Below are 15812 nucleotides of genomic sequence, written 5' to 3'. Positions count from 1 at the left end.
TTGTCTCTGAATGTGCTAAAGTTCACCAGTCTCTGGGCACATTGCACACAAAGCGTTGGTTTGAGCTTTCCTTGACCACACAACTGCAACAAACACAACTTATTCAAATACAGCTTGATCTTAGAGTAGCAGTGCACTGGTCTACTGCTCGAGCAGTTGACACAGCTCTTAGACTGCACAGACTTATGATGTTTGAATATGAATAATATAAAATACAACTTACAGGATGTCCCACTAAATGTTCATATGCTTCTTCCAGCTTGTATTTACTCATCAGAAACAGCTTGCTGCGAGTGTCCAGGCATATCATGCAGACCTGTGCAAAATGTTGTCAGTAATAAGTGTAATCATTTCCACCTTCCACCTTCCATAATGAACCTAAAGCTTGAAATGTGAACCATATGTACAAAAATTAGCCTTTGAAAGGAACTATTAAGTATATACTGATATGTGTATGTATCAAAGCTTAAAATGAAAGCTATGAGCATTATGAAGGAGTTACCAGCACTGGTGAGGGGACAGCACCAGTACGAATCCGCCTTGAGCCACTTTCTGTTTCATAAATGTCATCGTTTAGAAAATGCTGCGAGCAGACCACAGCACGCTCTGGCAGGAGAGTGTCTTGTTTGCCGAGGGCTCTGAGCCAAGCAGCTCGGAGATGCACTTCGCTGGGGAACCTGGAAATTACACTCTGGACTATAGCTCGGAGCTTCCGTAACGTGTGACTCATAATTAAACAAAATGCAAATAGCTCTGCCTGGAGGGGAGCTCTACAGTTGGATACAGACTCGCTCGGTTTGTGAACGCGCACTTGTGAGCCGTGCTCCGATCAGCCTGGGTTGGCGGGAAGCAGGGCAATAAGGTGGCTCAGGTCAGTTACCTCCCTGCAGACAAAGTAGGGCTGCAAGCGTCTAGGTTATAGTAAATACAAAGTTTAAATGAAACACTCACTCGTGAAATGTAATCTCCTCGGATTCGGAGACGACCTCCGCAGTGGTTTTGCAGAAGGGCACACAGCAACGCATTTCTAAGATTTTGAAAATTTTAGTTTTCCTTACAAAGCTTCTATTTAGTAGATAACAAGCACCGACCAGAAACAAAAGAAGACGCACTAGTTCATAGACTATAAATAGCTTACTAAAATGGCGGGCGGAGGCGAGGAATGTATATAAAGTGTCCCATTCATGTAATTTATCTTTTTTCTCACTCTCTCTATAAAATACAATAGCCAAACAATGGATTTATCAATGGTGGCCCCTGCCCTCTCTTTCTTACAATTCTACGTTTACGAGAGTTCAGTGGGGTGGGAGGCCGGAAAAGGACGTGACGTAGTAAAACCACAGACCATTAATCCGTGTAAAACTCTTGCCAGACGAAAAAAAAAAAAAAAAAAAAAACCTAGAGATCACAGACCATGCTAGATGAGGTCGAAACGCTTGGAATTTGCGAAAAAGTAAACAAAATTTCAGTGAAAAAAATGTATTTTCATTAAAAATCTTTTTACACTACCACCGGTTCGGAATGCATGAGAAGAACCGGCAAGAAACTCAACAGCTGTTTTTTTTTTGTATAAAATTTGTTATGTATTTCTCTTGAGTCTGTTGCGTCAAATTTCATTGATTGTAGTTTCTTCAATGCATTATTCCAAAACTCTAAATGAGTTGAATTCAAGGACAAAGCGTTAGATAGTTCGCCTCTAGTATGACCGGCACAGTTCAGGCTGTCAAACAAATCGTTAATGAATAAGATGATTTCAGCAGTGAAGAAACCATTATCAATGTTCACAGATGGAACACTATAATTATGTACTAATTGCAGATCTTCATATGTCTTCATCCTGTTCTGTAAGGCTGCAAACACCTCTCTGCTGAAGACTTGTGCAGCAAATTTGACCTGTAAATTTGAAAGTTGCAATATTACAAAGAGCCACAGAGAAGAAAAGAAGAAGTTGCAATATGATTACAATTAAAAATACTGGAGGCAATGCTTGGTGCCTATATAATAGGTTTTACGCGCAACCAACAAACAAACATACTTTCACATTTATGATATGGGTAGCGATTATGACAATGCGCTAACCACAAAGAGCAGCAGCCTAATAGTTAAGACTAATCCACACTAGTGTAGTGTAGGCCTAAGCCCTTCTGATTCTGAGAGCAGACCTGTTCTCAGTAGTGGGCTGGCAATGGGTTGAGATGATGTGCGCAAGACGTCACAAGGTGTGTTTCAAGCTTAAAACTTAAGTTTGAGCAAAGTCCTTTGACTTTGACCACCATATAGATCTCAGCCTAAGTGAGGAATTTCACAGTGGAAACATTTCTTAATCTCATTAGTAATTAAAAACCAGCCAAGTGCGAGTCAGGCTCGCGCAACAAGGCTCCGTACTACAGTCGTATTTTTTTGACATTTTGCATGATAGTTCAAAAACTATGATGCATAAAAATAAATAAAAATCTGTTTTTAGAATGCACAGGATAAGACCTTTTATATGATACCTACCCCACTTGATATAGTTATCTTACTTCAAAAATTGTAAATACTAATTATTTATTAGTTCATGACCACAATTTAATTTTTTTTTGTTTGATGTAACCACAAATTTTATAATAACTGTGATAGCCTAGTCACTACTGGTTAGGACGTCCGCCTTCAAATCGGAGATCCTATAAGAGTTCCGTTTTTCCTTTTGAGGTATGGAACCCTAAAAATTGTACGCGGACGAAGTCACGGGCAACTGCTAGTAATTTATATATGTATACTATGATAAGTGGTGATAGCCTAGTGGTTGAGATTACAGCCTCTTATACAGAGGGTAGAAGCTTCAATCTCAGACACACACCTCTAACTTTTCGGTGTTATGTGCATTTTAGGTAATTAAGGTTTCTTTAAAGGTGAAGGAGTACATCGTGAAGAAACCTGAATGCATGCCTACTCAGTAGTGGGCTGGCGATAAGATGATAATAAACAAATAAAATATTTACTGACCTTCATTTTGTCATAAGAGTTTGGTTTAATATGCTTGTCGGTTAATTTGGTAGTTCTCGCACGACCCTGTGCGCCATCTGAAGCATACACCATTTCGATGTAGTTCCATTGCGCACGCTGGGTTCCAATCAGCAAGTCCTTCTTCTGGAAATTATTGCGAAAACATTTTAGTAGGTGCGGAACATCATACATGTGGTATAATTTATTTTTGTCTATCATATAATATTTGGGTCATCATTACCACTACGAAGAATATCTTCGCGTGTGTCAGCTATTAATGAATTTATAGCTGCAACATTCGCTGAGCCTTGATCTGAGACAGTACATCTCAAAATAAATCCTGATTTAAATATTGCTGCAATCAGCTCTTTTAGTATCTTTTTTAAATGAAATGTTTTAATTCCATCACGAACAAAATAAAAAGCTATGGGTATTTTCCTTGAAAATATACCACGCAACATAAAAACCAAAGCTTTGTCAGCAACATTATTAGTGCGTTAACCACCTCCTAGATCTTCAAAACCCTCGATAACCCCAGTATGAAAATTAAAAAACAAATTTTTATTAATTGCCATTTCATCAAACAGCAATACACACTGCAATCCCATAGTATTTTTGTTTTTAGCTGCATCTGCCAAATGTTGAAATATAAATTCATTAATACCTGGTCTCAAAGGGATGTTATTTAACAAAGATCCTATAGTAGATTTACTTGGTAATCTTATGTTTTTTTGCAAGAATCCATAACATTTTGGACTCAATTTATACAAAGAAAGTGCAAAAATTTTTTCATCGTCTGTGTATCTAGAACCTTTTCCTTTTACACCAGATAATCTTAATTGTGAGTCGACCAATATTTTTCCAAAATTACTCAGTAGAGGATACTTTTTGATGAAAAGTTTTACTTGAGTAGACCATGACAGTGTCTTTGATTTTAATTTATTAAATCTCAAAGTCAAATTTCGTAACTTCATTTTTAACATTTCATTCCCCACACGTAGCTTTTGCTTACGAGGGGTCTCATTTTGACCTAAACGAACTCTAGGAATTAAATCTGACTTTACATGGGACTTATGACGTCTAGAATGTGATTTTACACGTACTGGAGTTCTTTGTATGGCAGATATAACATCAGAAGGCATGGTGTTAGATGGAAGAGGACTCAGTTGACCAACTGTTAGTTCTGGCTCTGTAGATTGGTTTTGAGTTTCTGTACTTGTACTACAGGAATGTACTACATTTGTAGTTATAGAATCTGTCATAGAATCAGACTGTACGTAAAAATCAGGTTCAGTAGTTTCTTTATTTATTTGAGAAGCCACACACTGGACTTGCTCATTACTTGGTGTAACAATACTCTGATTGTTAGGTTCAAAATCACGTTCAGTAATATCTCTACTTTGAACACTTGGGACTTGATCATTTGTAGGTGGAAAAACAGATTGTTTATTGTAATCAAAGTCAGTTTGAACATTAACTGTGTCTATCAGAGAGACTGATGGATTAACAATTCTTACACTGAGAGGTTGGCCAGATTGAAGAGGAAATACTTCCAAAAATTGCTCGTTTCGAGAAGATGTAGCTATATTTTGCTTAGGCAGATGCAATGTAGGAATTGCATCTGCCGTTAGTCTGTGAGATTTAACATGTTGAGGTAAAAAATGAAGTTCGCAAATCTTAACATTCTCTAATGACTTACGGGAATATTTGCGAAGAAATGGACATCGAACTAACCATGCCTTCCAAGTTACCTTCGTAAACGGTACCTTGCGTAAATTGGAGGTGTTTTTACACCCAGGAACACAACACTGCCTCATCGCGAATAAATTTTAGCACTTGAGGACAAAAATTCTGTTTACGCTATCTTTAAGCAATAGATTGCCCTAAGATCACATTTTAGCAGAATACCAAGCGTAAATCATACTATAGGTACATCTTTTACACAAAACAAACTAAAAAAGAATTAGGAAATAATAAATATAAAAGGATCCTGTTAAAACTGAAGCGAAGCACCGGGTCCAATTTTTCAAATTATCGCACCAATAAATTCGTTTAGAAAAAATGGAGGTCAAGATGAATGGTGAAAATTATTGATTATTGTTGAAAATGACACACAACAGCCATGTTTTTTTTTTCGTTTAATCTTAACTTATTGGCTAATTCGAAATAGTGGTGGCTTCTTATTGGCTCATTCAAATGCAAATAGCCAATAAAAATTTACGTGCATTTCAAATGAACCAATTAAATTCGATTATATACTGAGATCTAGTATATATACTCTCATTATATACAAATCAAATGTACATAGTCGGGTAGAACGAGACAAAAGGAGCCACGGTACAAAACGAGAGGGATGGACTGATGCATCTACTTCGCCCTCGACTTGACAGGCCCTGATAACAAGGTCCACAGACCAATAACATACACAGACCAATAACATATAGGTAACATATAGGATACAGACACCCTACTATATGGACGATTTTCGTTTTAGTACGAGAAATCTTAGGGGAAGTGGGAGTCAAGGAATATATATAACAAAATGTAATTCTTAAAGTGATCGCCTGTCTCACATTTTATTGGTTTTTTTGAATGAAAGACAATGAAATCAACACGACCATCTCTTTCTAACATAATAGTATATATAGCAATTATTTGCCGGATGTAGTAAATTAGGGATGGCTTGACAGCGAGTAAACCGGAAGTCTCTAGTGATGTCCTTTTTCAACAGATTTTAACGGTTTTTCTATTATCGATTACCGATTTTCGATATTCATCGGTAACTCTATTAATAATTTAGGAATTTAAAAAGTTATTAAAATCAAACAAATTAATTAAATTATAAAAACTTTATTTAGAATATAATAAGTGACTCTACCACCGGTTCGGAAAGCAAATTCTATTGAGAAGAACCGGCAAGAAACTCAATAGTTTCTCTTTTAATATTTTTTTTGTAGTTTATTACATTTCGATTTTTACTCTATTTTAATTCTGAGAACATTAGGACTAAAATAGTACCAACTAAACAATGATAGATTTGGATAGGTATTATGACTCAAGCTTTAGGAGCATATTTCCATCAGCAGAAAATGTATTGGCATAAGTCATATGGAGGGTGCTGCTCATTTGATTAATTATTATACCTTTGCATTATTTAGTTGATACAAAAAACATAAAATTATATAATCGATCAATAGAAATGTCATCCTAAAAATACGTGCAACCCACTTGGTCTGTGCAACCCACGCAACTGCACCAGCCTTGCACATGTTAATTCTTCAATCTTATTCATTTTAGCTCAACAAGGTTTAAGGATTAGATAGTTACATTACATGCGTGTGAAAATCAAACATTTTAAAACCAAACCATGAGTGTTACTTGCAACTCCGCACCCCTGTAAAACTGTGGTTGTACCGTCAAGCATATTTTTAGGATGATAAATTTATTGATTGTAATTTTTTCATCCCAAATTGTTTAAATTATAATGATAAAGATGTATACAATACAAAACCACTAGAATAGCCAGAGCTTCAATGAGGATATCAGCTGTGTTTATAAAATATTTACAAGTTCAGATGATTATGCTTATATTATTATAATATAACAGCAAAAAAAAGGTTTTTTTTTACAAAAAGACATTAACTTAGGAAACTTAAAAGTTTTGAAGTATTCAAAATATTACTTTAACTATAAACTATTACACAGGCGAAGTCGCGGGCCGCTGTTGGTATCAACATACAGCTCAAATCACTAGGTCTAGAAACTTAAAATTTTGTAAGTAAGTTCTCTCTATAACGCAGACCCCCGCCGCTAAGGATTTTCTGAATTCCACCCGAGTGAAGCCACGGCATGTCAGCTAATCATTAATATTTGCAAAAAATACATTTATTCATTACAACATATATATATATACATATTTAATATATCCTGCGCTCAATAGATACCTAAAATTAAAGATGCCACTGCTGCATATTTTTTACCTTATAACGCTCAATGACTAAAAAGCGGATTTACCTACTATGTATTGTGACTGTGAACACTAATTGATTAGGCATTTCGATTTGTAGATGAAATAATCTTTGACAATTAAAAACTTAAGGCAATGGCGGTTAGGCAATGCTTTTTAGTCAAATTTGCATCACAGGTATGATGCAGCAGTGGCATCTTTCAATTTAGATACCGAGCTCGATATAATTTGATGACTAGATACAGAGTTTTAATGTATTGCGAACGGAAATGGCAAAATGATACGACTTTAATGCTGTCCAAGAGAAGAGATAAAACAGTGGCTAAAAACCTTAATTACTTTTGCGACGAACAGTTCTATAGCTCGCGCCTTTAGTTACTTTTGTAGCAATCAAATTTTCCATTTCCTTTCCTTTTTTTCTCGAATCAACATTATGTATTCTTCTATTGAAATTAACACACCATTGTCTAACTTGCATTCTTATTACAAATAACCAAAAAGCTTTTAAAAAATCTGATTTATGCTCAACACAATCAAACCAAGATGTATTAATTTGTTCAAATTTGCTAATTAAATCTGTATATATGTAAACCTTACATATGTCTGGCAAAATTTTTTCAATGATAGATATACACTCCCATACCAGGGACAACAATTGATTGGACGGGTAGTACAATTTTTTGTTACTTGAATCATATTCTTTCATTTCAATCAAAGTATGAAATGATTTAATTTCGTTAGACAACAGTGTATTTCGGCAATTTGGGCATTGCTCACAATTCAACTTCGGAAATAAATACCGACAAACTGCACCGGCAATATAAGACAAAGCATTCGTTTGAAAAATGTTTTCAGGTGGAACACATTCTTCAATAAAATTTACGTTATGAATATCAGAACTGTAATCAACAAAACGTGTGTCAAGTTTTGGTCTACTAACCAAATTACTTAGAGTACCAAGCATTTTATCACTATCGGCGGCGCAGTTCGCATACAGAGATTTACCAGTGGTAATGTTATTAATTAACAATGTTTTAAACAATGAAACAAAATTATGACAGTCTGGGTGTGTGCTAGAACCACCCTGACCTCTAATCTGAGAAAAGAAATTTTCCAGGGGATCCTGGTTTAAACGCGTCAGACTCAAAAATTTAACGCCTGAGATTAATCTGAGATCTGACCAGAGATGTTTTATAGTTTTAATGTCATGTATAAAATTTCTTAAACATAATGGCTTACTTTCTCTTGAATCTGACGCATCGAATTTCATTGATTCTAGTTTCTTCACTGCTTCATTCCAAAAATCGAGATGGGATGAATTTATGGATAAAGAATTACATAATTCACTACTGGAATGGCCGGAGGAGTTAAGGCTGCTAAATAAATTGTGAATAAATAAAAGGATCTCAGCAGTGAAAAGTCCATTATCAATGTTCACAGATGGAGGACAATAACCATGTTCTAGTTGTAGTTGTTGATATGTCTTCATCTGTATTCTCAAGCAGTGGGCCACATCCCTGCTGAAGACTTGCGCAGCAAGTTTCACCTGTAATGTAAAGTTATTTTTTTATAGATATGATAAGAACCAAATTGATAATGCAATTTAGATTTAAAATAGACATTAGGCTTAAAATATCTTAAATCTATATTTATATACTAATAAATAAAATTGAAGTATAATTTCAAAATAACTACGTCATATTAAGCTCATATGGTTATTTGAATCATAACTGGATCACACGGTTTTAAAATTTTTGTCTGTCTGTCTGTCCGTCTGTTTAAACGGGCTAATCTTTGGAACAGCTGGATATATTTTGATTTGAGTAACATAGGCTACTTTTTTAACCCATTTTAAAAATGGTGGAGTTGTGTTTTTCTACCTGTTTTTGTGGTGTCTATGTGATTATGTGATCAAATTTTTGAAAGCTCATACCTGATGACCCTGAATTTCATCACGTAATCACATAGACACCACAAAAACAAGAAGTTTGAGTACCAACAACCAGGGTCTGCTCCCCATAGTTTCGGAGATATGAGCTTCCAAAGATTTGATCACGTGATCGCATAGACACCACAAAAACAAGAAGTTTGAGTACCAACAACCAGGGTCTGCTCCCCATAGTTTCGGAGATATGAGCTTCCAAAGATTTGATCACGTGATCGCATAGACACCACAAAAACAAGAAGTTTGAGTACCAACAACCAGGGTCTGCTCCCCATAGTTTCGAAGATATGAGCTTCCAAAGATTTGATCACGTGATCGCATAGACACCACAAAAACAAGAAGTTTGAGTACCAACAACCAGGGTCTGCTCCCCATAGTTTCGGAGATATGAGCTTCCAAAGATTTGATCACGTGATCGCATAGACACCACAAAAACAAGAAGTTTGAGTGCCAACAACCAGGGTCTGCTCCCCATAGTTTCGGAGATATGAGCTTCCAAAGATTTGATCACGTGATCGCATAGACACCACAAAAACAAGAAGTTTGAGTACCAACAACCAGGGTCTGCTCCCCATAGTTTCGAAGATATGAGCTTCCAAAGATTTGATCACGTGATCGCATAGACACCACAAAAACAAGAAGTTTGAGTACCAACAACCAGGGTCTGCTCCCCATAGTTTCGGAGATATGAGCTTCCAAAGATTTGATCACGTGATCGCATAGACACCACAAAAACAAGAAGTTTGAGTACCAACAACCAGGGTCTGCTCCCCATAGTTTCGGAGATATGAGCTTCCAAAGATTTGATCACGTGATCGCATAGACACCACAAAAACAAGAAGTTTGAGTACCAACAACCAGGGTCTGCTCCCCATAGTTTCGAAGATATGAGCTTCCAAAGATTTGATCACGTGATCGCATAGACACCACAAAAACAAGAAGTTTGAGTACCAACAACCAGGGTCTGCTCCCCATAGTTTCGGAGATATGAGCTTCCAAAGATTTGATCACGTGATCGCATAGACACCACAAAAACAAGAAGTTTGAGTGCCAACAACCAGGGTCTGCTCCCCATAGTTTCGGAGATATGAGCTTCCAAAGATTTGATCACGTGATCGCATAGACACCACAAAAACAAGAAGTTTGAGTACCAACAACCAGGGTCTGCTCCCCATAGTTTCGAAGATATGAGCTTCCAAAGATTTGATCACGTGATCGCATAGACACCACAAAAACAAGAAGTTTGAGTACCAACAACCAGGGTCTGCTCCCCATAGTTTCGGAGATATGAGCTTCCAAAGATTTGATCACGTGATCGCATAGACACCACAAAAACAAGAAGTTTGAGTACCAACAACCAGGGTCTGCTCCCCATAGTTTCGGAGATATGAGCTTCCAAAGATTTGATCACGTGATCGCATAGACACCACAAAAACAAGAAGTTTGAGTGCCAACAACCAGGGTCTGCTCCCCATAGTTTCGGAGATATGAGCTTCCAAAGATTTGATCACGTGATCGCATAGACACCACAAAAACAAGAAGTTTGAGTACCAACAACCAGGGTCTGCTCCCCATAGTTTCGAAGATATGAGCTTCCAAAGATTTGATCACGTGATCGCATAGACACCACAAAAACAAGAAGTTTGAGTACCAACAACCAGGGTCTGCTCCCCATAGTTTCGGAGATATGAGCTTCCAAAGATTTGATCACGTGATCGCATAGACACCACAAAAACAAGAAGTTTGAGTACCAACAACCAGGGTCTGCTCCCCATAGTTTCGAAGATATGAGCTTCCAAAGATTTGATCACGTGATCGCATAGACACCACAAAAACAAGAAGTTTGAGTACCAACAACCAGGGTCTGCTCCCCATAGTTTCGGAGATATGAGCTTCCAAAGATTTGATCACGTGATCGCATAGACACCACAAAAACAAGAAGTTTGAGTACCAACAACCAGGGTCTGCTCCCCATAGTTTCGGAGATATGAGCTTCCAAAGATTTGATCACGTGATCGCATAGACACCACAAAAACAAGAAGTTTGAGTACCAACAACCAGGGTCTGCTCCCCATAGTTTCGAAGATATGAGCTTCCAAAGATTTGATCACGTGATCGCATAGACACCACAAAAACAAGAAGTTTGAGTGCCAACAACCAGGGTCTGCTCCCCATAGTTTCGGAGATATGAGCTTCCAAAGATTTGATCACGTGATCGCATAGACACCACAAAAACAAGAAGTTTGAGTGCCAACAACCAGGGTCTGCTCCCCATAGTTTCGGAGATATGAGCTTCCAAAGATTTGATCACGTGATCGCATAGACACCACAAAAACAAGAAGTTTGAGTACCAACAACCAGGGTCTGCTCCCCATAGTTTCGAAGATATGAGCTTCCAAAGATTTGATCACGTGATCGCATAGACACCACAAAAACAAGAAGTTTGAGTACCAACAACCAGGGTCTGCTCCCCATAGTTTCGGAGATATGAGCTTCCAAAGATTTGATCACGTGATCGCATAGACACCACAAAAACAAGAAGTTTGAGTACCAACAACCAGGGTCTGCTCCCCATAGTTTCGGAGATATGAGCTTCCAAAGATTTGATCACGTGATCGCATAGACACCACAAAAACAAGAAGTTTGAGTGCCAACAACCAGGGTCTGCTCCCCATAGTTTCGGAGATATGAGCTTCCAAAGATTTGATCACGTGATCGCATAGACACCACAAAAACAAGAAGTTTGAGTACCAACAACCAGGGTCTGCTCCCCATAGTTTCGAAGATATGAGCTTCCAAAGATTTGATCACGTGATCGCATAGACACCACAAAAACAAGAAGTTTGAGTACCAACAACCAGGGTCTGCTCCCCATAGTTTCGGAGATATGAGCTTCCAAAGATTTGATCACGTGATCGCATAGACACCACAAAAACAAGAAGTTTGAGTACCAACAACCAGGGTCTGCTCCACATAGTTTCGGAGATATGAGCTTCCAAAGATTTGATCACGTGATCGCATAGACACCACAAAAACAAGAAGTTTGAGTACCAACAACCAGGGTCTGCTCCCCATAGTTTCGGAGATATGAGCTTCCAAAGATTTGATCATGTGATCGCATAGACACCACAAAAACAAGAAGTTTGAGTACCAACAACCAGGGTCTGCTCCCCATAGTTTCTGAGATATGAGCTTCCAAAGATTTGATCATGTGATCGCATAGACACCACAAAAACAAGAAGTTTGAGTACCAACAACCAGGGTCTGCTCCCCATAGTTTAAAAAGCAAATGTTCAGTTACTTGCCTTCATCTTGTCGTATGAGTTTGGTTTAACATGCTTGTCTGACAATTTGGTAGACCACCCGACACCTGCCACACCATCAACAGCATACAGCTTCTCGATGTAGTCCCACTGAGCACGCTGATTCCCGATGAGCAAGTCTTTCTTCTGAAAATTATTGCGGAAACATTTGAGTAAATGTGGGACATCATATATATGATATATCTTGTGTCCGTCGATGGCATAGTTTATTATATAAGACCCATCATTGCTACTTCGAAGTAAATCTTCGCGTGCATCAGCTATTAATGAGTTTATCGCAGCAACATTGGCAGAGCCTTGATCTGATACTGTTGATCTCAAAACGAATCCTGTCTTTAATACTGCCTTAGTCAGTTCTTTAATAATATTTTTTAGAAAGAAGGTTTTAATTCCATCTCTTACAAAATAAAATGCTATAGGTAGCTTCCAAGGTGAAAATATGCCCCGTAACATAAACACTAAAACTTTGTCAGCAACATTGTTAGTGCGTTCACCACCTCCTAGATCTTCAAACCCTTCAATAACACCAGTATGAAAATTAAAAAATAAATTTTTGTTAATGGCCATTTCGTCAAACAGCAATACACACTGTAACCCCATACAATCTTTATTTTTAGCAGCATCTGCCAAATGCTGAAAAATAAAATCATTAATACCTGGTCTTAAAGGTATATTATTTAATATAGAGCCTATAGTGGATTGAGCTGGTAATCTTAATCTTTTTTGCAAATATCTGTAACATCTTGGACTTAATTTATATAAAGAAAGCGCAAAAACTTTTTCATCATTAGTGTATCTAGAACCTTTAGATTTTACACCAGATAGCCGTAACTGTGAGTCTACTAATAACTTTCCAAAATTACTCAAAAGAGGATACTTTTTAATAAAGAGTTTTACTTTATCTGAAAATGATTGCATCTTTGCCTTTAACTTATTATATCTTATGGTCATGTTCCTTAATTTTATTTTCAATGTTTTATTACCCTGACGTAGCTTCTGCTTACGAGGGGTTTCCTGATTTTTATCTAAACGTACTCTAGGTATTGTATCTGACTTTTTATGATGATATCTAGAATATGGTCGTTTCCGTTTTGGTGTTGTCTGTAAAGCAGACACAACTTCAGAAGGCATAGGATCAGGTGGTATTAAACTTGTAGCCTGTGAATTGGCCACATCCTCTGAAGACATGGGATCAAATGGAATGGGACTTGGAGTATGCAGAGCAGACACATCTTGATCTGACGGAATGGGGCTTTTAGTCTGTAAAGCAGATACATCTTCAGAAGACATGGGTACAGACGGAATGGAACTTTGAACATCAGCAGAAGGAAAGGTAGTCTGTGAAGCAGATACAACCTCAGAATGCAGGGACTCATGAGGTACAGGACTCAGTGATTGTGAATAATGAGTGACAGAAGTTGTTGGCTCTAAAATATTGTGTATTGTCTGAATTAAGTCTGGTGACTTCTGTTTGTCAGGAATCGGTATATTTGGCAAGGGGGTTACTAAATCAGTAGGACTTGAAATGACAGAAGATAGTTCATTCCTACTTTGTTTGTATGACTGTGAAGTCGATGGGATACAGTCCACTATGTTGACATCAAGTGGTTTACCAGTCTGTAGAGGTGATATCTCTAGAAATTTGCCAATTTTAAAATGTACTAAACCAGTGTTTTTTGAAGACTGTGCAATATGCAAATTCAGTGAAGGAATTGAATCTTTCGTCAATCTATGATTTACGATATACCGAGGTAAGAAATGGGATTCACAAATCCTGACATTCTCTAATTGCCTAAGGGAATACTTACGGAAATATGGACAATTAATCAACCATGCCTTCCATCTAGTTGTGTCAGTAAAAGGTACGGCGTGTAAATGTAAGGTGTTTTTACACTTAGGTACACTACACTGCCTCATATCGAATAAAAAGAATACTAGTAACTAGGTATTTAGATACACTAACAATTACAAAACCTTACAACCACGGCCAAGTATTAAAGAGCACATCCACTATATCTCTAAATTACAACAAGTACTAAAAAACTGAAAATAGAAATTTAAAACGAATATCCTGTTATAACTGCAGAACACTTCCAGGTTTAAACTCTCTCAGTGGAATAATAAAAATGGAATTTTAACGAGAGGTTATAAAATCTCTCAAAACTGCCATATTTATTTTGAATGAAAATCCTAGTGAAAGCCGATTGGAGCTAATCACCGACCAATGAGAATTGAGCAGTAAATACGATAGACTAATAAAATGACAGAGTGTGCATGAATTTAATACTGTGTGAGTGGAGCGAGATAGTCAAGTAGTTACCGAGAGGGCGATATATATAAATAGGGTGATAGAAGAAAGACGATATAATGTGCGATAGAAATAGACTGATACATCTCTTTATGCCCTGAGATGACAGGGCCGGTGACAAGGTCACCACCACAGATCAATAGCAAAGAGCTGTGCTTAAAAATCACAAAACAGCTGCTGTCAAACGTAAAATGACAACGGGTAACACTAGAAATGTGTTGAACATTGTGATCTTTGAATCCACGAAAAATCTTTGATTAGGTATCCTAACCTAATCTAAATGACTAATGCACAAAGGCAACCGGTTTTATACTAAGAACCAGCGCGTGCCAGACCTTCGTTATTGTATAAAAGCTGAAAGTTTCTCTGCGTATTGTCCCCAACACAGGGAGGAACGATCAGCGACTATATGAAGTTTGGATCATGGTGGCTTTGGGAGATGACAGGTAATAGAGGTGAAAAAATTCTTTCGCCAAGTACCTATATATTTTTTTGTTTTCTTCGAAATAATAGGTATATATTAGAAATCACGTCATGCATTGCCAGACACTTGGGATCGTGGCAACCCGCTGCCAATAACCGTTAAACTTTTAAACTCAGCTTTTAGAAAATAACAAAGGTCTAGTGACGAGCTGGCTCTCTCTCTATTTACTTATAAGTACATTTTATATACTTAAAAAACCGGCCAAGTGCAAGTCAGACTTGCGCATGGAGGGTTCCGTACCTACGCGAGTATTTTTTCCGACATTTTGCACGATAAATCAAAAACTATTATTCACAAAAAAAAACTGTTTTAGAATGTAATGTACAGGTAAAGCTCTTTCATATGACACCTCACTTGGTATTGTTATCTTACTTTGAAAATTAAAACACAAATTCACGTTTTTTCGGATTTTTTCCGTTACTATTGTGCTGTAAGACTATACCTACTAGCCAAATGTCATGATTCTAGGTCAACGGGAAGTACCCTATAGGTTTTCTTAACAGACAGACAGGCACACAATAAAGTGATCCAATAAAGGTTCCGTTTTTTCTTTTGTGGTACGGAACCCTAAAAAGTAAAGTATCATAATATACTATTTCATATATATTCTATATTTATTTGCAAGGAGACACACGAATAACATTTATTTTGCCCCAATTATATTGAATAATTATTATTGTAATCATTATACTGCATATTTGTAGTTTAGTTTCTATTATATAACAGCCGAATCATCCTGCTAGTCAGTATGTACCTTTAGAATACATCTTTAGCAAATAAAAGGCGAGTTTTATCAATAA

General features: G+C 37.1%; 3 protein-coding genes and 1 long non-coding RNA gene across 5 annotated transcripts; 1 reads left to right on the top strand and 3 right to left on the bottom strand.

Moving 5' to 3' along the window:
- Window positions 1-1263: 1263 nt before the first annotated feature.
- Window positions 1264-5375, bottom strand: LOC123879436. Of its 2 annotated transcripts, XM_045927146.1 has the most exons (4): window positions 5290-5375; window positions 2986-3129; window positions 1399-1893; window positions 1264-1362 (listed from the first exon to the last, which is right to left on the bottom strand). In XM_045927146.1, the coding sequence occupies exons 1-3, from the start codon at window positions 5350-5352 to the stop codon at window positions 1501-1503; spliced, it is 600 nt and encodes a 199-aa protein (XP_045783102.1). In that variant the 5' UTR covers window positions 5353-5375; the 3' UTR covers window positions 1264-1362; window positions 1399-1500. The 2 variants fall into 2 exon arrangements, with proteins under 2 accessions (XP_045783102.1, XP_045783101.1); XM_045927145.1 differs by lacking the exon at window positions 5290-5375 and having other exon boundaries at window positions 2986-3418.
- On the bottom strand, window positions 3467-5207 carry LOC123879414. Its single transcript, XM_045927107.1, has one exon. It carries the CDS (start codon window positions 4800-4802, stop codon window positions 3483-3485), a length of 1320 nt encoding a protein of 439 aa, XP_045783063.1. The 5' UTR covers window positions 4803-5207; the 3' UTR covers window positions 3467-3482.
- Window positions 5376-5584: 209 nt separating the features above from the next.
- Window positions 5585-15779, bottom strand: LOC123879307. Its single transcript, XM_045926951.1, has 4 exons — window positions 15767-15779; window positions 14541-14614; window positions 12203-12346; window positions 5585-8498 (listed from the first exon to the last, which is right to left on the bottom strand). The coding sequence occupies exons 1-4, from the start codon at window positions 15777-15779 to the stop codon at window positions 7284-7286; spliced, it is 1446 nt and encodes a 481-aa protein (XP_045782907.1). The 3' UTR covers window positions 5585-7283.
- On the top strand, window positions 12627-13658 carry LOC123879440. The gene is made up of 2 exons (XR_006798995.1): window positions 12627-12749; window positions 13570-13658. It is a non-coding gene; the product is annotated as an uncharacterized LOC123879440 (long non-coding RNA).
- Window positions 15780-15812: the final 33 nt, after the last annotated feature.

Source organism: Maniola jurtina, chromosome 28, assembly GCF_905333055.1.
Source record: "Maniola jurtina chromosome 28, ilManJurt1.1, whole genome shotgun sequence".
In the NCBI taxonomy this organism is placed as follows: domain Eukaryota; kingdom Metazoa; phylum Arthropoda; class Insecta; order Lepidoptera; family Nymphalidae; genus Maniola; species Maniola jurtina.
Note: the sequence above shows the minus strand (reverse complement) of the source record. Positions and strands in the feature narration are given on the sequence as shown.